Source organism: Tyto alba, unplaced genomic scaffold (assembly GCF_018691265.1).
Source record: "Tyto alba isolate M040663 unplaced genomic scaffold, T.alba_DEE_v4.0 Super-Scaffold_2, whole genome shotgun sequence".
Lineage (NCBI taxonomy): Eukaryota > Metazoa > Chordata > Aves > Strigiformes > Tytonidae > Tyto > Tyto alba.
The window spans coordinates 36450720-36475691 of NW_024881282.1; the positions used below are offsets into that span (position 1 = coordinate 36450720).

General features: G+C 45.9%; 1 protein-coding gene across 2 annotated transcripts; it reads right to left on the reverse strand.

Moving 5' to 3' along the window:
• Nucleotides 1–507: 507 nt before the first annotated feature.
• Nucleotides 508–24328, reverse strand: LOC104365440 (retinoic acid-induced protein 3). Of its 2 annotated transcripts, none has more exons than XM_032995488.2 (4): nt 24212–24328; nt 3693–4660; nt 2653–2705; nt 508–1894 (listed from the first exon to the last, which is right to left on the reverse strand). In XM_032995488.2, exons 2-4 carry the CDS (start codon nt 4612–4614, stop codon nt 1802–1804), a joined length of 1068 nt encoding a protein of 355 aa, XP_032851379.1. In that variant the 5' UTR covers nt 4615–4660; nt 24212–24328; the 3' UTR covers nt 508–1801. The 2 variants fall into 2 exon arrangements, with proteins under 2 accessions (XP_032851379.1, XP_032851369.1); XM_032995478.2 differs by lacking the exon at nt 24212–24328 and adding an exon at nt 7208–7393.
• Nucleotides 24329–24972: the final 644 nt, after the last annotated feature.

Sequence of the window (24972 nt, forward strand, 5' to 3'; positions counted from 1 at the left end):
GCTTTCAAATAAAAATATTGCATGTGTTCAGAACATCAGAAAGACATATTTTTACAAGCTGAATTAAATACCTACAAGTTCTTTTCCTATTGTTGATTATGCAAGTACCCAGCAAGGCACAAGCACATAAATACAGGAATATAGATGCAGCAGACACAGACACATGCACTGATGCAAAGATCACATCCTTCCTCCTGCATTTGTTTGCTGTGGCTTGGGTTTATTTCTTAATTTCTTAAGCACTTCTAACATTGAATCAGCTTTCTTTTTGTTCCAGAAAAGTAGCATGGAACAACTACTAGCCCTCTTCCGTACCCTCAAGCAGCTGATCTCTGGTCCACAGTGACTGCTTTGAAGAAGCCAGCATCTCTTTGCCATTTTTTCCCTAGCTGCAATCTCCCAGGTGGCCCACTCCAACCCATGGAAAGCTGTTGCTGTCACCCTATCAGCCATCAGAGGAATCACATTCCCTAGGAAGGACACCAGTCTCTCGTAATCAGGCTGTTTGGGATTTTATTAATTAAATATTCCACATACAAAGTACTAAATAAATATATAGCTGTGTCAGACACCAGTGTACCGTACACACCCACTTGGAGAGCTCTATGTATTTATATATGAAATATCATGGAAAACTATTTACCAAATGCAAAGCAGGCTATGGAATGATTCAACTCTGCAGACTCATTGCTCATCGCCAGGGTGCAGTCCACATGGCACACACACACATGCACACACACACACACTCGTGCTCACTCACTCCTGGGAAGAAGGGCATCCACCCTCCGTAACCTGGCTGCTTGGGAAATGCTTGTGTTAATGCCACAGACACACTTGGGAGGAGGTAGAGCTCCAAGGTGTGCGGGATTAAATCCCACCAGAGTATTGCAAGCAGCTCATGGAAGAGGCTTTGTCTGCAGGGATCTGCAGCCTGAGGTGGCAAGGGTGGGGAGGGAGAGTGTGTGGGGTTGGGCAGGCACCCTGGGGGGCTCAGCTCAGGTGTGTGGTCAGGAGTCAGAGCTAGGAGGGAGGCTGATGTTAGAGCACAAATCAGAAAATGTGTCGGGGTAAATAGGTGTAGGAGTTTTTATGTCTTGAAATTTTCTTCCCTGTCTCCACTGAGGTCTCTAGTTGATGAAGAAGGGGTTGAAAGTGAACATGAAGAATAAAAAAAGAATACTCTTTCCCTCTCTCTCTCTCTGTCTCTTCTGCACTGATCTCTGGAGGAGAGCCAGGCAGGGCTGGAAGTGAGCACAAAACTAATGGTGAGTAGATAAGGGTGTCCTTGGTAGTACCTGAAATGTGTTTACGGTGGGGGGGGGGGGGGGGGGCGGGGCAGGAGTGGTGATGTGTAGGGCTGATGCTCCTGCTCCTGACTCTCCTTCTGTCAGACGTGGGGCACAGGCATCCCTGCAAGCTGATCAAAGAGAGTCCTGTCTGGGGCAGAGACAGTCGCAGACCCAGCTGATGATCTTCCTGCTGCTCTAGCCCTACAGCATTCCTGCTGAAAATAGGCCAGGACAGGCTCTTCCCAGCACGTTCCTCTGTCAGAAGAGATGAGCTACATCCCATGGAGAACCAGAATGAGCAGGGACAGGATGGCCAGAGCAGTGTCTGAAAGCTGTGTTTGAGGATTGAGGCAGGGCTACAAGGGTGCCTGTGTGGGGAAAAGAGAACACCTCTCTTCTTTTGCCAGTGAGGGTTGACTGTCTCTTCTGCAGGATCAACTCAGTTGACATTACATGGCCCATTCCCCACACCTCTGCTGACGGGCGCTTAGTCTTTGCTCACTGTGGAGCTGCTACATGGAGCTTTTCCCACCAGTGTAGTCATGGTATGGGCTTGTCCGGGCCTTGGGCCTTGGGATGGAGAAATCGTTTTGGGGTTTGATGGTCTGAAAAGGAAGTATGAAAATCTTTACCCTTCAAAACTGGAGGAAAGTAATAGATTAGGGTTTAAAAAAACCCAACCCAACCCAACCCAACCCAACCCAACCCAACCCAACCCAAACCAAACCAAAACAAAACAAAACAAAACAAAAGAGGGGAGGGAGAAACAGAGCTGAAGGTTTCCTGAGAGTGTGATCAACGGGCCTGTGGAAGAGGATCCTGGCAGAACAAACCAGTAATGGAGCCAAGTCACCAGAGGACATGTGGGGACATGATGTGAACTACTAGGACCTGGCTAGGCTGTGGTCTGAAGGAACTGGTGAATGGACATGGGGAAACTCTGGATCTGCACTGCAACTTGCAATGACTGCTGGTAGGAATGGCAGGCATTCAGGGCATGGGCTGCGGAAAGAAGCATGATCTCCTGAGGAAAGGGCACAGTCTATTGCAGGAACTGTGCTCAAAGAGAGGAATTCTTATGTGATGTCAAATCCAGAATAATTGAAAACCACAATCTCAGAAACTGCCTTGGGCCCCTCTTGCCTCCCCATGTCCCTGGACATGTCACAGCTCCCTCTCCCCAGTCACAGGCACCTCCATGAACACATGTCATGGTATCTCTTGGATCCATGCGAAGCACCTGCCTGCCTCCACAGAGACTGCTCTAAGTCCATCTGTCTTTGCCCCTTTTCCTTCCCTTCCCTTCAGCACCTGAACAATAGCCTACATGTGATGAAATGGATGAAGAGGGGGGTGAACTTACCTTCATCTGAAAGTGAGAAGGGTATGGGGAGTAGCTGGGGTCTCCTGTGTCTCCTGTGTCACAAGACAAGAAGCGAGGGAAAGTTAATGAGTTAATGTTATATGGTAGCTTGGAAATAGCACATCAAGGGAGGTTCAAAGGGCCTACGGCTATGTTAGCAGCTGCTGCTAGACTGATCAAACTATGCATTATGCAGGCAGTAATGGGTTAAAATCCATAGGTGGGTGACTTATTAAATATTTCTGTAAGAAAGCAGGAATGAATGGTATTTTAAATAACAGGACATAGGTGGCCTTGGAGTTTAGACACCTCCTGTTACCACACAATTACTGTCATCATCACCAGCCAAATCCCTCCCACTTGCAAGCACAGGACCCCCTCTGTGGTATTCCCTGGGAGAGCGCAGCCTTTCTCAGCTATTCTTTTGCAAACTGGAGGTTTGACTCTACGGGACAAATGTGATCTCAGTAGCAGATCCATGGGGAGTACTGTCACATCTCCTACCCATAGATTTGGAAAGCCTCAACTGATGAAACATTTTTCTTTGTCGAAGTAGGTATGAGACTCATACAGAAAAGTAAGACCTCCTTGCCTCCTTTTTGGATGATGGGTTCATTTTTAAATGGATAATGGAAACCAGATCAGAACTAGAATAAATATTCGGCAAGGCATAATATAGAGAGGTCTGAAGAGCTAGAGCACTGCTGAGAGAAAAACAAAAAACTCCTGAATTATTACACAGATTTCCCAGACACAACAGAATCATAAAGAGTTATGTCTCAGCCCTGACTCACAGTAAGTCTTCTACTCAGTCACTCCTCCTACACATCTTTGGCTTTTGCATTGGTCCTTACTCTTTCCCTCTTGTCTGGAGATCCATTTTCACTTACATTTCTGAAGTCTCATCAGTACAAAACTTTTTCCTATCTCTAAATTATCCATCATCTTCAAATCTTTTCTTGTAATCCTCCTACCCCTTTTAACTCATGAGTGGTGCATGTGTGCTCAGGGTTGGGAGACAGTGGAGTTATTCATCATACCTTGCACAATTTCATCTTGGGTATAGGCACGGTTGTCCACTCCAGTTGACTGTTTTAAGAACTTGGGTTGGCAGAAGTCATTTTCTGGAGGGTAGTCCCCCAGCTTCAGAGGGGCAGTGAGGAAACAAATTTCAGGGACGATATACATTATCAGGAAGATCCATCCATTGGACACCAGAGCAATGGCCACAACAGGATCATCCCAGCTACGTTTCTTCAAAACTGTGTTGCCTTTCGTGAGCATAGTGATCCACACTACCCAAATGGCAATGGAGAACAGGACAGTGACAAATATGTGTGCCCCATGCCTCTTCCAGCTTTTGTATGACCCACAGAATGTGAACATGGAAACCAAGAAAGTCAGAGCCATCAAGAAGAGTACGTAGATCAAAAGCATGACAAAGTCCTTGTTGGTCTCCTCTGGAGGCATACTCAGAAATTTGTCTTTCTGGTTTACTAGCATGGTGACTAAGTATTCAATACTGATCACAACTTGTACCAGGGCAAAGGAAACAATGAGGAGCAGCAACACCAGCCAGGAGAAGGGCTTTCTTCCTCTCACTAGTTTGTTGAGGTTGCAGGCATGGGTGAGGAGGCACGAGAAGCAGAGAGCAAAGATGACTCCAAATAGGAAGAAGCGAGTAGGGTGAGTCCTGTCGTTGAGTTTAATGATGAAGGCAAAAGTGAGACCAAAAATACCAAGAGTGCCTAAGAGAAAGAAGAAATAGACTGAGACCATGTGCCGCTTGCTGTTGTCTTGGATTTTACAGATGAGAAAGAAGAGTGAGCAGATGAGGAAAATGGTGATGAGGACACCAGCTGCAGCCAGTGACTCCAGGACAATTCCCCAGGCCTTCTCCATGTCACAGAGCAGGTAATAGTCATCACTGATGCTGCCACAGCCTCGAGGAGGCGATGCCATCCTTTCGCCTTCTTGAACAACCTCCTGGTAAAATATTTCCCCAAAGCTGTAGAAGAAGAAAAGACACAGGCTGTCATATCAAGCACCTGGGTGCTGCCAGCAGTGGTGAAGAAGAGGCAGGACAGACCTCCATCCCCACCTCACGGGGCAAGGACACCACTGTGTTAAGGACATGGAGCTGTGGGTGCAGAGCCATCCCCTTGTTTGGCATTGGCTCTCTATCAAGGGCAAGCCAAGCCCCTCAGAAGGAGGCAATTCACCTTGCATGTCCTCTGCACCATGCCTGGGGTTGTGCAATGGCATGGAACCACTGGGAACGGGGAGAAAGCAAGGTGCTTTTGCGGGTATTAGCTTAGTGCCCTGCAGCACAGAGACTGGGCTGCCTTGTCACTTTTGTGATACAAGAGCAGCTGTTAGTCATAAAACAGTTTATACTCTTTTGACAAGTTCAGACAACATCAGTACGTTGTGCCAGTGAGGTTCAGAGATGAGCAATGCAGAACAGGAAACTCATTACTGTTTCTTTTCCCTCTTTTACTTTCTCTGAAACACTGTTGGCTTTGGCTTACGGGTATGAATGAAGGGAAACTTTAACTGCCTTTTACCCTGCAGATAACTAACCTGGATGGCTCCAGCATATCTCTTCTCACTCCAAATTAGATAGTAAATATAAGCCACCAATCACAAGTCCTAAACTCATATTCCTCCTTCTTCATGGCAGCACAGCAATAAGAACTGTCTCAAAGACAGTCCCCTCCCCAAAATATTGCGCTGGCATGAGGCCTGATATGTCAGAGCCAGTGCTGTTCACTGCATGGGAAGTAACCACCAAGTTACTGCTTGAGGAGTCCACGAGTCAAGGATGGCCAAGGTCTCCTGCGCACCCAGCACATTCCTGCTGTCTCATCATGAGTATTTCAGTGCTGTCTGAGTAAACCTGGCTTAAGCCCATCTCACCAGGGGATAAGTGGGTTATTTAGGTGAGTTCTGCCCATTGCAGAGGGGAATTAAGTTGCCTACTTCCTTGGGAGCCTGAAGCATGCGCAGAAACCACTGCCCAAAGATGCTGGGTACTTCATGGCCCCATTGTGCAGGCACTGAGAGAGTTTAGATCCCAGGAACCAGGTACTGCTTTCTAGGTACCGAATTGCTCAGCTAGGCTTGAGTCTCTAAAATCTATCAAAACAGAAGCTTAGATACAGTATCAGCATGAAGCATGGGGAATCTGGCCTTAATGGTGACCTGCACTGGAAAAACAAGGGCTTCCTTTTCTGATATATAAAGAAAAAAATGTTAGCCTTGCAAAATGTAGTCTTTAGCACTTGCCATGCCATTTGCCTTGATTTTTCCCCTCCAGAACAACATACTGCATTTATGAAGTTGGTTCTAAAACCCTTCAAACAGATTTTAGGGAGTGTACATTGAGTCTTCAATAAATAGCAGTTGATCTAATCAAGGGATGAATGAAGGGGCAAAATATCACCACTCACTCTCAGCCCCAAATATACCTCAATGTGACCTGCTTATAAATAGTGGAATATTTTTCCAGCTTTTAACCTCACTGAGTAAAAGGAGATGTGCAGCTCTTCAAAAAGTCAGCTACAACAAAATGCAAATTATTCAAATATGAAGGAACTCTGGACTCCCACGGAGAGAATGGAACTAGTGAATAACACATGTAGGAGTTTTCACAAATCATTGTTCATAAAATTTTGTGCATTTATGATCTCTTGCACAAATAGCTGAGAGTTATCTGGACATTTGTGAATAATAAATAATGAACCTTTCTGAAAATCTGGAGAGCAAATGCTACAATTCTATCCACAGACATTTACTGTTGATCAGATTAACTTGTCTATTCACAGCTCTGGCAGATACAGATTGGTGCTTGCTGTCAGGGCAGCTGGAGAGCCCAGAGAGACAGTGTGAGACCCCAGGGCAGCACAGAGCACACCCATAGCTTTGGGTCCTGGCTGGTGCTTACTGCAAGTGGCACTTGCCACAGCTGGCTGCCACAACGCTTGGAACAAATAAGATGGAAAGAAACTTGCTGCCCTGGAGAAGTGGGCCACTTGTCTGAATTTTACTCCCTTTTCTTTTTTTTTTTTTTTCCCAGGGTAGATGCCCTATGAGGCATGAAGAGTCTCTGCCCTGTCTCGTGGGTGAGTGTTGCCCCCCCAGAAGCCGTGTCTGCTCATCCAGCACCTACAAAATTGTCCGGGATTTCCAAGGGGCTCTGTGCAAGCGAGCCTGTGCTGTGGTAACTTCACAGCTCACCCCAAATCACAGCTTTCACTTTAGTGCTGAGTTTTCTCCCTCCAGCCTGGGCTGCCTCTCTCACTAATACTTGTGTATAAAATACACCCATCCAGCCAGAAATTTCAAATAATTTCCCAGGAAAGTCTGCCATAACTCCCTCAGATCCAGCTGGCAATCCCATGTTAGAGTCAAGGGTGGGAGGCATTCTCTGTTTGCCGTGGCATTCCACGCCCCTGCTCTCCCACCCCCCAGAGCCGTGGTTCTGCGGGCCATCCCACCCCAGCCGCAGAAAGCAGGTCCATGTTGGATCCTGTAGGACATTGCCTTGAATTACCTTTCTGGGTCCTGCCTGGAGAAGGTGACAGGGAGGCTCCGGCTAGAAGAGGCAAGTTTGCAGTGCACCAGTAACACAGTCACCTCCGCGTCTGTAACCCCAGCCGAGCAGCAGCCCCACGCTGGCCCTCCTTGGGAGCTTTAACAGCTGGAGGGCTGAGGAGGTGGGGCTGAGCACGCCTATTCCAGTTCCACCACCTCTCCTCTCCGACAGCACACAGCTATGAAAATACGGTCCCCGTGCCAGGAAATGAAGTAAGGCCTCCTGACGTCAGCAGGGCACTCACCCCTGCGTCGGGGTGGAGATGGAGCCACTGCCTGTCCCAGCCCTGGGACAGGATTGAATGCTGCTCGTCCAAGCACCTGATAAGGTGCTCCCCTGTCAGACTCCTGGCACCCGTGGGTGGGGATGGTGGCTATGAATAGCGGTGCATCCCCTCCCTGCCTCAAGACTGTTGTCTCTTTGCATGCTTTCTTGCCAGATAACTGCTTGCAAGGGAGGAAGACCTTGCAAGGAGGTTGTGGGATGCAAACGGGCCCACAGCACCTGGAGGGAGAGGGGCTGCAAGCCCGGCTCCAGAGACAGTTTCCTTGGGGCTCTTGCTGGGTTCTGCATCTGTGTGCAGGGACACGTCTGCTCCACTCATTCCTTCCACCTGTGCCAGTGAGAGCCATGAGCTCCTTCCCTGAAAAGGCAGTTTGCCTTTCCTGGTGTCTCACTCAGCCCAGCCCTGCTCTCCAAAGGCGTCCTTCTGTCAGCTCGCGAGCAGTGAGTCACTTTGTCCAAATTGCTGGCCCAGACGGTTAATGAATGAAGGCAATGACAAATTCCCCCTTGCTCTACATTGTGCCTCTGGCCTGACACAGCTATTGGCGCAACCCCATGCAAAGTCCTGGGTATCTCCAACATGTTCATGACTTCATCTCTTATTTTAAATATTACTCACTGGCAGTATTTTATTATTCTGATTAAGGAATTGTCATCAAGGCCTAGCTACACCAAACACTCAGTCCCTATACACAATCCCGGAACCTGGAAATCCTTCCCACCCCCTGGAGCTTGTGCTTCTTTCCAAAACTGGGGGAGCCCCTGTACATACTGAGATGCCCAGATTATATGTAGGTACCTAGATGTAGATGTCCACTATATGGACTTCATTTTAGTACATCAGCATAGACAAATATGTGCTGAAGTCTGACTGTCCATGGTTGTCTCATCTGCATGTTAATTTTGTTTGTTTGTTTGTTTTAGGGCCTCTGGCTTATTTCTGGGTGCTGATCCCTTTTGAATGTCACATGTAGAGACTGCCACAAAACACATACAAGAGTCCTCTCTTGCAGACCCACTAGAAGCACATGAGGGCCTGCAGGCATGAGTGGTTTACCAAGTGAAAGGCAACACTCAGTGCAGTCACTACAGGGTGGGCCATGCTGAGCCCTAGGACTGTTCCTCATGTCCTTCTTACTTTAATTTCACTGTGAAATCCTGAGGCTTCTTAGGAAAAGACATATCAGGTTTCTTTATATGAAACTAATCTTCACTTTAAAGTAGGTCCCAGGCTTAGTGAGCCAGCCGAGGACACAGCTGTGAAAATGAGAGGAGGAAAGAAGGAGTGATGGAGAGGAGTTTAGCACCAGCTCAGTGGGAGCCAACCTGTCTAGGAAGACATCCCAAGAAACTTTCAAAGGTCACTGGTCACTGCTAGCCTATTTGCATCTTGTCAGAGCATATTATGGACTGCCAGCTATTTCCCTACATTTACATAGACACACAAAACGCCATGGAAGGCAGCGTGTCAAGTTATATCAGGGGAAAAAAAGAAGAAAATATAAGAAGAGTAACACTGACATTATCTAGGAATGCCTGAGAAATCTTTGGGAGTCAGTCATCAAACACACCCTCTACTTTCAAAAGACTAATATACGGGGCTGCATTTTAAAAAAGAAAACATCTTAAGTGACTTAGGAGCCCAAATGCTGCTGACTTATGGCAGGTAGCCTGAGAAATGGTGTCCATGGCCCTCATGATGTTCCAAGGACAGTGGATAAGCACTGTTGGTCTACATGGGTGAGTACAAGTGGCACAACGATCACACCAGAAAAGTGAGATGACTGTCACCTTGCTTTAGGGATGGGATGCAACTTGCAGAAGATAGAGGCACATAAATGTAGATGTCTGATGGTTATTACCTAAATGTGAGCTGAAAGTCTCAGCTCCCAAACAGCCAAAAAGCCAGAAGGACTGTCCCAGCAGATTGGATGCAGGTACCAATTTCTGTGTACACTGAAATGCTCCCATCTGTGGTAGGCTGGATTGCCTGGGGCCTCACCTTAGTTACTTGCACATTGGCATAGAGTGTCATTTGAGATGCCACAGGGTAACCTGCTCAGCTTCCAGGGGCCATTCCAGGAGCACGTTGGTCTCCCTTACCTCCTGTATCAGATATGGCAGTCATGTGCAGATCTTTGGATACCCTTAGGCACATCACATCACCTTTGTAAGAGCAAATGGATTGAGTGCTGAATCTCCACTGACTATTTCAGAGCTGAGGTGCCCAGCTCATATGTAGGTACCTAGATGTAGACATCCACCATATGAATTTGCATTCTGGTGCATCAGCATAGACAAACAGTTTGTTGAAGGTACTGTAGCTCAGTCACCTGTAACTCAGTCACCAGCACAGGGATGGCATATAGCTGTGGGGAATTACCCTTCTGTAACATCAGCTCACACTGAATAACCCAGGGGATCTCAGATGGTCTTGGCAACAGTGTCTGAGCAATTAAATTGACTTATATGTGTCTACAGAGCAAACTTCTTCATCAGAGGCAGTCATCCAGATTTCCACTATAGTTGGTAGAGAGAAAGAGGCACTTCCAGGGGAGTTTCAGTTGACTTGCTTCACAACAAACCAAATCACACCTGAGAAGTATATGTTTTTCTCCAAGAGAAGTTAAAGGAGCCAAAATAGTTAACTCAGATACAGACCTCTATACTTGTCAGCTGAACTGCATAGCAAGCCTCCAAAATAATTTCAACACAGTCCAGTAGCAAAGTGCTGGTGAAGTTGGAAGTTCCTTTGGGTGGAAGGTTGTTGGTAGCAAAACAGTTTGCTTTAACCATACCACAGCCCTGGACAAGCAAACAGGCTACTGGTGAATGGGAAGGAGCAGTTGTTATGGCTGACAAGGAGAGGCAGGGACGGCAGCAGGGACTGACCCCTTTGGGCAGCAGGCACCCACATCTCCCCTTCCAGTCCTTGGGGAGCAGGATGAGGTGAAGGACAAGGGCTGGGGTCTCCCTCTGCGTCAGCTCTGGTCCTTTCCCTTTCTCACTGCTGGCATTGCCTGGCCCTGCTCCCTCCAGTGGGGTGCCAATGGCCAGTGCTGCCCTGGGCCAGCCCTGCTCCACCAGCTTCAGCGTCACAGGGCTGAGCTGCCAGCAAAGGGCAGAGTGCTGCAGCCTCTCTCATCTCAGCCAGGTCTGGGAGAGAAAGCATGTCTGGGAGGTTCAAGGGCTGAGTATCTTTTATTAAGCCAAGTGATAAAGCAAGTAGATGCCTAGGGAGAGATGATGGTTGGCGGTCTGGAATGTGTCTAAATAACATTTTTATTTTTGGTCACTGATACTGGCTGCGTTGCGAATATGCTTGTGTCATTCCTTCTGCTTAGCTACCTGTGCAGTAGATTGACAACACAAGAACAGCCTCTCTCCCTGAAAAAATCCCCCCTGCCAGCACTTACCATAGTCATACTGAGCTAACATTACAGCAGCCTCCACCCTGTCCGGCCTCATCCACTTCCTTCGTCTTTAAATCAGTTCAGGTATAAACGTTATGACACCCTTGGAAACAGCCTGGCACAGAGGTGACAGGTCTTCAGGCCAGGCAGCCAATTCAGAGCACTCTTCCTTAGACAGGAGCAAAGACAAGGGTAGGGGGTGTCATTTCTGGAAAGGGACACATGGCACCTCTGCATAACACTGCATTTTCTTCTGAGGGTCCTGTCTTTGAATGCCTTGTGCTCTAGCTCTGACATCATGTATCCAAGAATTACCCAAAGCCCTGTCCTAATTGAATCCTTTTCCTTTAGAAATTAAAAGTGTGGCACCAAAGAAGTAAATGTTATCTAAAGAAAATTGCTAAAGAAACTCATACTGGTATCCTTCAGAGCTGTTAATTGTCTCTGCAGCTATCAGCTCTTCCAAACTGCACATTGTGCTCCCTGTCATTTTCAGTCCCAAGAACAAAGTAAACATTTCTAGTATGTAACAATGAAGTGCTCTGCTTTGCTTTGAGTGTTGATTGCTGCCTCCTCTCAAAGAAGCTCCCTTCTTTAAATAAGTAGGTTTTGGCCAACCCCTTTCCTTTCCTGGCTCCTAAATACCCAGATTCCTGGTACAGGATGTTCATTTACTGGGAGAGGGAGAGATCTGATCAAGAAAAGGGCAAGGAGACTTGTTAAAATATGGAAATCAGTGCTATTGAGTATGTCCTATAAACAAAAACTTTCAAACCTGTGAATTATCTGCCAGAGCATCCCTAACTTGTGAGAAGACTCTGCTTCTGGAAATATAATGGAAGTGAACTGCCTGGTCCTCCACTAGGAACATAACGCTCTGCTGTGATGCAGACAGGATCACTTCTGTATGCAGTCCCAGGTACGGCCAGCACAGTACCTGGAAACCCAGGGGTAGGGGTGGATCCTGGAGCACCCACCAAAACTGTAGTGACTTCACGCCTTAAGCTTGTTCCTATCTCACAGGGGCAGGTGTCGCACTGTCTTTTGTGCTTCACAAGTGTGGAAGCCAGAGCAAGAACAGGCAGAAATAAGTGGAGAGCAGCTAAGAGCACCTCTGGTTGTGATCACTTTGGCTAGCAAGAGCCTTCTCATACAGCAGAGCTGGTCCTCTTGAAGGCTGTGAGCAAGTTAAAAAAAAAAAAAATGAGATTTATCACCTCCTTTAGGACTGTCAACAGCATGCTGATAAACATTTCACTCACAACAATTGAGCCATTCCTCTAGATGTAGTTTCCTGGAGGTATCCTGTGCCCATCCACTTACCAGAGCAGCTAAGAATGCTCCAGTCATCCTTTATGGCATTAACCTCACCTACTTTTGTGCTGATGTATTCCCAAAACAGCAAGTTGCACTGACATGGATGAGTAGGTATTGTATACAGACAGACATTTGGGGGTAAGTGTGCAACTCTCAGGAAACAGAGGATTTGAAAACATACCAACTGGTGGGGATCTTGCCTGATAACCCTAGAAAAGAAGACATGTCAAGAGAGATCCAGGAGAATCTGCATTTTCTCTGTCCCAGAAAGTCTGATCCCAAGGCTGGGGAAATGATTTAGGAGAGAGGGCATGTGTGGCTGCATCTTTAGCTGGTGAAGCCTGACAGAGACTCTCAGCAAATCACTCCAGGAGGAGTCAGCCTTTTCTTTCCTCATGTGCCAGTCTTCTTTTTGGTACCTTGCCTGGCCCCTAATGCTGTTCCCTTTGGTCTGCCTTACCCACCGTGCCTGGAGTAGTTTTCCCTTTTCTCTCCTTTTCCACTCCACACTGTGGGGTTGAGATGACTGGCTGAGATTCTCACTGAGAGAGGATTAGGCCCTTTCTTACACAGGTGGCTGTTAGCAATATATGTTCAGAGACAGCCATCCTGCCCTGGAGTCCGGGGCTAATTTCTCCTGCCAGCAGTGCCTTAGGTAAGAGGCTCTTCAGAGGATTGCTTCCATGCAAGAAACATTCCTGAAAATCGGATTGCACACAAAAACTTCCTGTTCAATGATACAGAAAATTCTGCTTTACTGCTCCTGGATCAAACATCACCACAATGACACAAAGCAAAGCTGAGATCCAACATAAATCACTCCTCCCTTTTAGACTTCATCAGAAAAAAAAAAAAAAAAAAAAAAAAAAAGTGTTGATAGATTTTGGTTTATTTTTTATCAACAAATTTCATGCTGGTACAGATCTGTGTCCCCACACAGACAGCATAAAAGCTAGCATAAACTCAATATTGTCTGTCCTGGCTAAATTATCAAAAATACAGTTGTATTTACATGTTTAATCTTATTCAGACACATTTTATTGAGTGATATGGCTGTGCATAGATCTGTTATTCACTGCAGAACCATGGCCTGGGATCAGCCATCAGATTTGGTTGGTGTGTGTTATCTAACCAAGGCTAATCATTAATCAAAGCTGTGAGTTTTCTTGAATGAAATAGGCAGTGGGAGTGAAAAATATAAGGAGCAATTGTAAGGTAAGGTCAAGTAATTGAATTCACAGCCTACTGTATGTTCTTACAGATTACAGCTGGTACCCAGGGCGGGCAGTTCTTGATCTCTGGGTGCCAACAAATCCTAGTATCACCTCTTGGAGCTGGAAAGATGCTGAGGAGCCATGTAGATCCCTGGAAATCTCAGTCAGGCTTCAGGGAAATGTAACCAAGGAACATGGTAACACACAAGGTTTTGGTGCTAGCACCGATGAAGAATGTCTTATTGCAGCCCTGGGAAAAGGAGCTTCTCCTCTGCATGGTTTCATCTTCTGGGGTGTCAAGTACTTAGTGGCAAAGCTCAGGAAGATGAAGCTGGGGACTTCTAACACTGCTCTGCTCCACAGACACAGTCATTTCCCAGCAGCCATGGGCATTACAGTCTGTGGGTCCCTGTGATTTGAGGGGACATGGTCTGTGTTCCTCTGGGCTTGAGCTGGAGACTGCTGGAAATGCCATTCCAGTGCTGACCTGGCAGAAATGCCAGTGAGTAATAGTTCCTAGATTATAGATATAAATGATTTACAAAGCCAACACCTCAGTTGTGCTTGCTGGTTCACTCTAGGTAAAGTTTGTTGCTGGACTGGATTATATACGACAATAAAAGTCCTCAGATGCTTTTCAGGACATCTCAAGCACTCATATGTCAGCAACCTTAAGGGGAGCCTTAGTTCAGCCCATGCTGCAGCCCTTCCCCAGCTCAGTGTGCATGTGCCGAAAAGGCTGAAGCAGCCTTGCAAACATTCAGAGAGACGGGTTGGAAATAAAACAGAATGTAAATTTCATCAGGGTAGGGCTAGGGCCATGCTTTCAGCATGCACAGAATGCCTTTTCACTCAAATTCTGAAGATTCCCCTCCCTTTGGCAACCCAGAAGCCGGGGGAATTGCTCTGCAGACAGCATCAGCGTGGAAGCACTTGTTTTCTGGCACAGGTAGATGGCATGCCCTGGCAGCCTGGAGGTCTAGCACTCCTCAGGCATACACAGCTGGCAGTGGGTCCCACCATCTCAGGGGGGAGTGCAGGTGGTAGCCTAGGACCCTCACGCTGGGTGGAGGTTATGGAGCTTGCTGGGCAACAGAGCTTGGTATCCTCCATTTAAAAGGTCAGCACATTGTTAGGCACCTTCCTTTTGCTTGGCACAAGATGATGCATGTAGGCCTCCTTCCACCATGTTGTACATTAAGGTGAGTGGGCTGCTCTTGTAACTTTGAGGACATCACAGGTACATAAGTAGCCCCAGATACTGCCTCACTAGAGGCTCAGGACTGCAGTTTAGCTCTTCAGTCCTCCCATCAAAATCATTTCTCAAGTGATTCCCGCAGTGCAGTATTTGCCAGGAGTGATCAGCTGTTGCATCAACATGAAGGTCTCTCAAGTTTCCTCCTGTCTTACCTGCTAATCACAACTGATGCTTTATGAGATCTCCAAATTCCTAGTATCACCAGTGACATTAAGCTCCCTAAGTGACATAGCAATGTTCATTTGCTGCATGCCTGAAGCACCTGGTAGTCAAGCAGCATAAAAATCTACGACAATGATAAACATTCAAGTAGCTGTAGTTTGGGAAAGGGAAGGGGAAACAGTGCTCTATTGTATCTGCTTCACTAAGGTGGAAACTTAAATGGGTGTGTTTAAGAGGCCTGATAGCATTCCTGCTCCAGCTGCTTGCTTCTGTAAAACGATGCCTTTCTTTGCAGTTGCTACCTTATCTCAGTGGGCGCATAACCACACACAAATACACATTCTCGTGAGCAGGCACACACACATAGCAGCCTGGTCGCACCCAGCCTCACACTGCCTGCCATGCTTTTGCCTCTGTTCTTGCAGCATCTCTTGAAACTAAATAAAAATGCAGGATGTGCAAGGGTGCTGTTGGCGGAACTGGTAGCGAGGCAGGTTGAGAGAGATCGCAAGCCAGAAGCACCACTGAAAATGGTTTTCCATGGAAAATATACTGCAGGATGTTTAGCATGTGTTATTCTGAGATAAGATCCCTCTGTTTGCTTTGTGAAGCCAAACCTGAAAGACCTGCACTCTTTAAATGCTGTCTAGTTCAGTGGCTGCACTTTGTAAAGATGGAGCACTTGAGGCCATAGAATGGAATCCTAGCCAGTGAGATTAAGTACTTGAGAACTGAAGCTGAGGCCCTAATGTAATCCATTTCATTATTCTCCCTTTAGTTCTATCACAAGAAAGAGTGGAAATCTCAAAAGAAGAATTGACTGGAAAATGCAGTCTGTGCATAAAATGCCTACTCTTACTGTTTTAAGTCTTCTGACGAATGCAAAGAACAAAATAACTCTTCAAATATGCAAGTCTTAAACACACTATTGCACTTATACAGATGAACACACACATGCTTCCTCACTCTTTTAACCAAAAATCCATAATTCCATCAAAAAGTTCAAATGGAAATTTCCACTGATGATTCAGACCAGCTGGCATGACTCAAAGTGTCTCTTGATCTGCTGCTGAGATAGTTTCTCCATCTCACCTCATGCCTTCATTTAACTCCTCTCCTGATTTCAGATAAGCCTGTGGGGACATCTGCCATCTCACTTGATGGTCACTAAAGATTTTGAAAACTTGCCATGTTTGCACAGATCTAAACAAGCAGCAATACCTCATTAGAAAAAAAGCATTACACTGTTAAATGTGAAGTAGCAACTTGTGTACTCCAGGAACTTCCAGCCTGGATGGTGTGCCTGGCGCTGGGAGGAGGCAAAGTCTGAACTAGACAGAAAATACAGCCAATTTCCAAGTCTCTGGCCTTGATTATTTTATTTCCAACCTTCTTGACAACTCAGGAGCTCCCCCAAGCTAGGGGGAGGAATGTCAGTGCACAGCCATTATTTGTAGCCAAGTGGAGAGGACTTGGCTGGAAGGAAGGAGGTTTACAAGGCTTCTGGCTTACAGTATGGAGAAAAAGAGAGCATGTGCTTCAATTTGGACCAGTAACCTAAGGAGCCTCTTTCTGGTCCTGCTGTGCTACTTTCCTCCCACTTAGCTGGCCTCTGGGTGGGAAGGATGAGCAAGCTCTCCCATGGGAGCACCTGGGCTGTCTGCTGCTCTCCAGACCCAACAGCCCTGGCTGTTTTGCTTAGTAAACAAAAGTGACACCCCTAAATGACAGACATACCCCAGGGAAGGGTTTAGTGAAGGTTTAATTGTTATTTAACCTATTCAGAAATGCAAACACAGCTTCAGCTAATCGTATGAGCAATCCAGGAAAGCATCAGAGATGAGAGACAGGTCTTGGTGTGTGCATGTTATGTCAAAGGGAAGCTTCAGCCCCCCCCAGCAGGTTCTTCTCTTCCAGGGTTGTTGCATTACCTGATAATTCCTTCCTTGTTCATTATTAAGAAACTGCCATAACAGACATTTGTTCATGGTAATGAAATACCAACTGGCACATGAGCAGCTCTCCTGCAAAGGCTGTAAAGTGCTTTTTCCAGGAATCCCTGGCTGCAGACAGGACCTCACCCCAGGATAAAACCCAGCAGCTCTTGGGCACCAGACAAGGCCTCTACATTTCAGTAAGCACACAATATTCGGTCTCTGAGATCTGCAAGGGGTTTCATCTAATCACACAAAATTCATTGCCTTTGTGCTTACATTTTAAAAAGCAAAAGGGATCACCACAAATTTTGGCTCTGACCCTCTTCTTGGTGCACAATACATCCCATCATGTGTGGGATAAGCTAAGGTATGCTTAAAAAAATAAAGCCTACGCTGTATGTGAATAAAGGCCCACATATGCTATAGATTCAAGCAATATTATTGCTGACTCCAAGGGCTTTATCAAGTTACAGGGCTGTGACATACACAGGGCTGAAGATAGCATAAGATCTTACATTACATGTAGTTAGCTTTTCCTCAGCCAAAACTGAAATCACACAGTAGATCTGAAGCTGTGTTGAATGGGGACTGAACTAAACCAACTTCAGTTCTTACCTGACAACCCAAATAAGAACTAAATCCAACCTATAATGATTCACTTGTCTGATGAGAAGTGTGGTTTTACTAGAGGTAAAGGCAAAGGAAAGCATAAATCCATGTGCATGATTCTGCCAAACAACACACACATTCTGGATGTATTACATGACAGTCTGGTTCCTTTAGCAAACACAGCATCTGTTGCAGTCCTGTTCTAATTAAAAAAATGTCTGCTATTACATAACAGTTGATAATCTCCAATCTCTGGAGTGGTTAATCTAGATGTACACACGGTTAAAACCTCCGCTGACCGATTGAAATCTGACTTTCCTAACTACTCATTTGTAATCATCAAGCAGAGAAATGACACTGTTGAGTCTGTTACTGGTTAGGATGTAACTTAATCCTCCAGGACAGCACAGTATTTTGATACGTTTGCCCTAAATCTAACCACCCTTCTCTTTACTCATCAAAAGGATTTAAGACTAATACAATTAATTAAGTTGAAAGAAGTTGTTGAATATAAATGAACCACCTCTTCCTAACAAGCCATCCGACTTTATTAAGCAACAAGAGACTTGCCTGGAGAGCCCAGCAGGATCTCCAATGCTTTCTATCATTTACTTCCTTTGCTTTGTATCTTCTAGAGCATCTGTGAACACAGATCCCAGCCAGTCCCTGAATGGCCCAGGTGGGATATGCCTGCAGGTGTGCACTGGAGGGACCTCCCTCTGCACAGAGGCTGTAGTAGCTTCCTCTGGCAAGAGACTTCAAAGCACAGAGGTGTCTTCTAAAACACCATCAGGATGGGGAAAGCCACATAAGAATCATGGAGGCAGCTCACATTCCTCCTGCACCCTGGAAAACACAAGGAAGGCAGAGCTGGATGCAAACACCTTGGGCAGGCACCTGTCCATCAGCTGGGAGAAGAGCCTGCAGGACCATACTGCAGTGCAGCATCAACAGCAACACAAAAACCGGCCCTGGGGCAGTTTAGGGACCTGGTTGCAGGCTGCTTGGTGGGGCAAAGCTGGGGTGGAGTGAGCAGGGCAGAGTGAAGAAGGTGGTTAGAAAGTGGGATGTGTGCGTAAGACCTTGGTGGAAGCAGGGAGTCAGACATGTAGAAACGACTAAAGGTGAGTGGAGCAGATGGGAGGTCCCCCAAAAAAAGCACCAAATAATGGAAGCTTAATAATGCAACACATTCTGGGTCATGTTGAGCACAATAAAACCTTGCTCAGGGAGGATGTCAGCAGAACTTGGCAGGTCTGTGTCAGATCTAAGAGCGAAGCACAGGGTTACCAGTTAATTAAGTGAAGGGAGACTGGCTGATGCTTCCGAAGGAGTAAGTCAGTCCGTGCGGTGAGGCCTGAAGGCAGAGAGGGAAGCTGCACCAAGGCACTCTGGGGCAAAGCAGCTCCCTTACCCCAGAACATGCACCCTCAGCTACAGGAGAGGTGGCAGCCCAGCTACAGGCACCACTGCCCCAAGATCTGTCACTGAATGCTCCCAAAGGTTAGGGCAGTCCCTTGGTTGGCTTTATCTGATCAAACGATGGGAGTGGATGGGGTGATGATGCAATCCTGCAGACAATGTGGGAGAACAGAAAGATGCAAACTCTGCCTTTCTGAGCATCGAGATTTTGCCGACGTGCTGAGCAGGCAGGCTAACCTGCTCTGGTGTACCGGTACAGCCTGGTATGCCAGGCAGCCCTGATGCCTGGCACAGGCATCAGCCCCTTCCCCACTCCACTCACAGAGAAAAGTCTTCCAGCTGAAGCAGGACCTGGGGCAGTGCACAAGCTCACAAGCCATTTCCTTCCATCCAGGATTCATCTTAAGTCTTAGTATGGATTCTGGTGTAGAGTTACCTTACTTTAGCAAAGCAGGCAGAAGTTAACTATTTGTCCTGCTCCTGCGAAAGCCAAGGTGATGAGCGTTCAGATCACAGAAGCCACTTCAAGGCAAGGTCACCCAGCCACGGTTGGCTTCAGATCTCTATTTGTTAAAGGTCTTTCCCCACCAAGACAGATAACAAGTCCATGCAACTCACCATCCAGCTATAAAGAGTGAATTCCCCGCCGTCAGTTCTATTCTCTATCCCTGTATCTTCACATGCCAATAACTACTGCACAGTCCTTTTCACAGACTTCAGCATATTTTTGGAGGTTAACCCACAAGCTCTTTGAGGCAAAAAAGCGTCTCCCCCTGTGCATTTTCTGTGCTACCCGTGTAAATTGGTAATATACAGTCCTGTAGATCCCAGGTGATCAGAGAAGCAAAGGGCTGACATGGTTAACAAAGCTGAACACTTCCACCAGGAGGCTGCCCTGGCCCAAGTAGGAGAGCCTAAGGAACATGGCAAAGGAGGAGAGCTGTCAGAGATTTTATCCATGTGTCCTGCTTGGCACAGGACAAGCAAACACTGCTGGTTCAGGGGCTCTGCCTTCTTTTCCAAGAAAGAACAGAGCAATTAGTTTTCCAAAGGACTTGTTGTATTAGAAAAAGAAGAACAAGAAGAAAAAAGAAAGCCTTATTCTCTATGTGTGTAAGATACAGAGATAAAGACACTCACCAAAGATTTAACTGATACTATGCCCTCCAGCAAGCTGCCTTCCCTTTGTTGCACAACAGGTTTATCAACAGTAGAAGAATAGGGCCCTGCACTAGCCACTTCTTCCTCTACATCTGTTGCTTCTACTAAATACAAAAGAGTGAAAACTGTCTGCTATAGCTTTCAAAGGAACTCTGCAGTTGAATACAGTCCATGCAAATACAAGGCCAAGACAACCAGTGACAGCAATTCCCCTTCCATCAGCTTAACACAACCCTGATGGAGAGGGATGTTCCTCACTAATCAAAGAGCCATTCATCAGCCAGACCAGGTGGCAGCATCTGGCCTGTGAAAGCAGTGCTGGCATTTTCAGAGAGGGAAGGGTAGCCTGGCATTCAGAGGATGGATCTTCAAAAAGTCATCCACTGAACTAGATAGAAGCAGTACAGTTGGAGTAAAAAGGTCTTATCTGAGTGGGAGTCTTGGAAGAACCAAAGGGTCACAAAACACTAGCGTGCTTCGCAAGGAAGGGCTCTTTAACAAACGCAGCTGAGACAAGCAAGCCTGGCTGCAGCCAGCCAGCTGAACACAGGCAGAAGTGAGACTCTCTAAATCTGGTCTTAGAGAGAAGAGAGTAGCAAATCTATTTCTGACATTTCTTCCATAGATCTTTTATAACCATTCGTCACTGTGTTATCCATTTTGAAGAGCACAGTTAAAACTTTATTTCCATTTTTAGCTAAGCTTTTCTTGAAAATTGGAAAGGGAACTCCAAGATTCCTAGTTAATATTAAAGCAATTCTCACCAACAAGTGGGTAGAGTCTAAATTAAGATACAGATATAAGACTTGAGTGCATCCAATGGAAAATAGTCCATAGCTCTGAAGAATCTTTAAGAGGTATCTTGAGACCTGCAACTGAAGGAATAGAAAGCTGATTCTGCCTAGGCTCTGTCAAAGGAGCCTGTTAGGCTGTCTGCTTCATATTGCTGATTGGAGAAGAACAGTCCTTAACAACCAAAGAGAGTCTCTGGTATGCACCAATATAAAGTTTTAACACACCTGTAAGCATGCACATGAACAGCAGTAATAGAAAAATCACTCACTAGTGGCAAATTTATCATTCTGAATACATATTGAGGGAGAAGAAGTATCACTTCCCTGTTGATTATACATCAAGCGCAGAAGCTGGCAAAGACAGGTCAAGCTGGGTATCTCCCGTTATAAATCCCCTTTAACTGAGATACAATAATGACAGTAGAAGACCAAGTATATCCAGTTACATACTTGACTAGGGTACCTGAATTTCTGTTGCTTTAAATAAAATTGAATGAGCCTCCACACATTCTCTCCCAGGCTTGTTCTACAGATCCTGTGCCCCCTTATATTGCTACTGCAGGAAAGAAGGTACTTTTGTGACTCCAACTCTCATTGTGCAAAAGATTTTTTCTGACATGAAAGCCAAGAAATTTATAGTTTACGCCTGTTCATGGGACAGAGCAGATATACAACAAAAACCACACAAAGGAATCATTTTCTTCTGAAAAAACAGCATAACCAAATCAATTCAACCTTATCATGCAACCCTCCCTTTATCTCACATGGATGACTCACAGAGCAAGTTTCGCTATTTGCCTCTCTTTACACAGAGACATGTTTGTGTGTGAAAATCTCAAGGAGGATTAAAGGGGACTTAAATCAGTCCAAATGGGAAACACCTGCCAAAAAACCTGCCACCTTTGGCAATATCAAACAGGGAGGAGAAAGTGCAGACAGAAGGTATAGTCTCTCTGAGAGGCCTGTTAACAGGGCTGTTTTTCTGCCTTTGATAGGATTTGAATGGAAGAGAATAGGAAGCCCACATTGCATTTCTCTTTCCTCAGGAACCTTTTGCAAGCACCAAGCCCAAGGGAAGGCAGAAACTTTTGACAGTCCTATCCTTAGACTTAATTTTATATAGAGGCAACAGAGCAGCATGTACCATCTCTGCAACAATGAGGATCCTTCAGCAGAGAAGGCGTAGATAAAAATAGTTCTCTTCCCTTTGGGCATGCAAAATTACCCTGGGTTAACCTCTAATAAACACAGCTTCAGGCTTCTAGATGCTTCCCTGAAAAAGTGCTGAACAAGCTCCAAGGGCATCCACCTCTCCCTGAGGACCTACAGTGTCAACAGCTGAAGTCTGCAGAGTGCCACTGTCTCCTATTGCACTAGGCATGACCTTGGCACAGTCCAACACAAGTTCTACCATGAAACATGACATGTACTTGATTATCATGTTCACGAAGGCACGTACCTGTGTCCCAGGGGGGCTTTGGCAGCAGAGATAAAGTGTTACTGTCATCATCATAAGTTTCCATATCTGAAGGGTCCTCAGGAAGACCACGCTGGAGGCATGACTGTATTCATCCCTAGGGCCAGAGGGCAAGCGGCCATTCCCATTTCTTAGGTGCCAGAGGAACAAAACACCCTTAGACTTTCCTTTTATTCAGAAGGAGCTTTCATAGTCTGATCAGGAGAAAACAAAGACATCTGATGACAAAGAAAGTGGGTTTTAAATTTAAAAAACCAAAACAAAACACCTCAGGAGTTAACCTGAAATCTTGGGGTTCTGTCAGAAACTCATATTCTGATTCTCCATGTTTACACAGTCATAGTTCCGCCCCCATGCAGATCTACTGGTAAGTGCATCAGCAAGAACAGCAAGAATTCAGAATGACTCCATGGACTACCTCTGGCTCCAAAGCTGGATTTTGACAGCATTTGCTCTGCAACATTTACAAGAATTAATTGCTCACTTGGGTGATTACAGAAGCTCCTCACATGTCATTGCAGGCAAACCACAACTTCACATTTATACAACACCAAAATGCTTGGTACGTGTCTGTGTCTTCCACAAGTCATGCAATCAAGTACTTCCAAGGGTTTTTAAGTATGTGGAATATTTTCCTTCTTCAGTACTTAGCTAAACTGGGAATGTTTACTAATTTCAGTCCTGCTTTGTAAACTAAGGCCCCCCAAATTCCCAATCATTTCTTACTCTGAGAGCTCCCTCCTAAACTGAGCCTCTTAACACAACAACTTAATGGTGTTGCTAGAAAGTCATCATAATTTGCTCTCCCTCTTGGTCATCTCTACTTTTTTTGGGGCAGGGGTGAAGGTAGGCTGCCAGGTCCCTGAACACGCTGTATTCTTCATGATTATTTTAAGCAGACTTAGGCTTAGGCTGCCACCACAGAAAGCAAGCCCTAGATTCCTCACTTTGGTTCCCAGCTGTGCTTTCCTGCCCATGTCTTCCCTTGCAGCCTCTGGGCAGCAGGTGCGCAGCCCTGGGGAACTGAGATGGCCAAATCCATTTCAGTCAGGTCAGTTCACCACAGTTTCTGCTCTGGAACACTGTGTGGTTGCAGGGACTGCTATTTTTTTGCAGCTATCCTCACTTATCATGAAGTTGGTTATCCACACTGACATAAATGTTTAATTTTACTCCTCCCCTCCAAAGGATTGTCCTGCTTCTCCTAGCTCTACAACATTTAAATGGAAGACACTGTATCTCCACTCTTAACTGCTCAAGGTAGTCACCCATACAGTATTAAGAATCAAAACTATAAAACAGTATTTAAAATATGTATTACAAGTATTTAAACAATCACCTTCTCATTATGGACTTGGGAAGTGCAAAACTGTTTCAAACTGCAAACAACCCCACTGAACCTCTTTTGAGAGCACAGCTTTTGTTAAAACTTCACTTGAGTTTCAACCACAAAAAAGTGACAGGTTGTGTTAGCCTGATCCTACCTTACATCACACTAAGGTTAATCCTCCACTTCAGTTCCCTGTCATGCAAAGACTTGAGAGGTGCGCAGAGTTGTGGTTCAGAACTGCCCCTCAAGAGTCCTCCTGACTGAACAAACACACTGGTATCAGTTGCCGTACAGAAGTATGCAGCCACACACATACCAGTGCTGGTATTTTCTGAAATGTCTTTTATCGAGAGACAGGTCTCACCCCATTCTTTTCCCCTCACGTTTCATTAACTCAAGAACAGATTTTGCTTTAGCCTGGCTGCAAATTCTGTTCTGACCAAATACATCTTTAGACACTCCCTATCTCACTTCAGTTATACAAACGTCCTGACCTAGTCCTCATAGCATAGTCACAATAAGAAACTATTTCCTGCCTCTCCAACCTGTTGAGATATTTTTAGTTGAAATTGAATGCACATACCTGTGGCAGGTGAGGCACCAGTGGGAATGCGGGTGTGGCAAGACCTTTGCTTTTCTAGTGCTAAGTGTTTCTGTGACTTGTCATTCCAAATCAAGGGAGGTGGCCAGCTGTCTAGGAGTCACACAGGGAGGATCTGAACCCTTTTACAAGGACCAGCTTTATTTCTCTTCTCTGCTATTCTTGCAGCTGCAGAGGAGGGATTATCTTTGATCCCATCAAGGGGCAACACAGACCCCCTCTGATGTTGCAGCCTTCCACACATGAAAGAACACAGGGAGATGCTAGAGTCTCCACTGATGTATTTAAAAAAAAAGTCTCATACTACTCTTGAAAGGAACAACCCTGCCCTACCTCCTCCAGCAGTAAAATTTCCCTTCACATCACTTTAAAGGATTGGTTCAGGACTAACTCCATGTATCACCAGTTACATAGCTTGGAATAACACTAAGAGATTTTTCAGAGACCCAGGAGCCGCAGAGGGATTTAATTTTCTTTTGCTGATAGCTGGACCATCCCTGTCCTACTCGTGAAGGCTAAGAAATTTTGTTCAAGCATCCAGCAGGACAGGAGACCAGTCGGGAAAGTTCCCTTGCTCCACAGGGAACACACATTTGCATATCCACTCAAATGCTCACTCATTTTATTATTCTCTGGTGTATTCTGCTTCCTTAGGGGACCTGTGGAATTAACATGTTTTTGTTACCAGGGTCCACACTTGCCTCTCTGTACTAGGACCCATGCCAGATACACACTCTCTTACT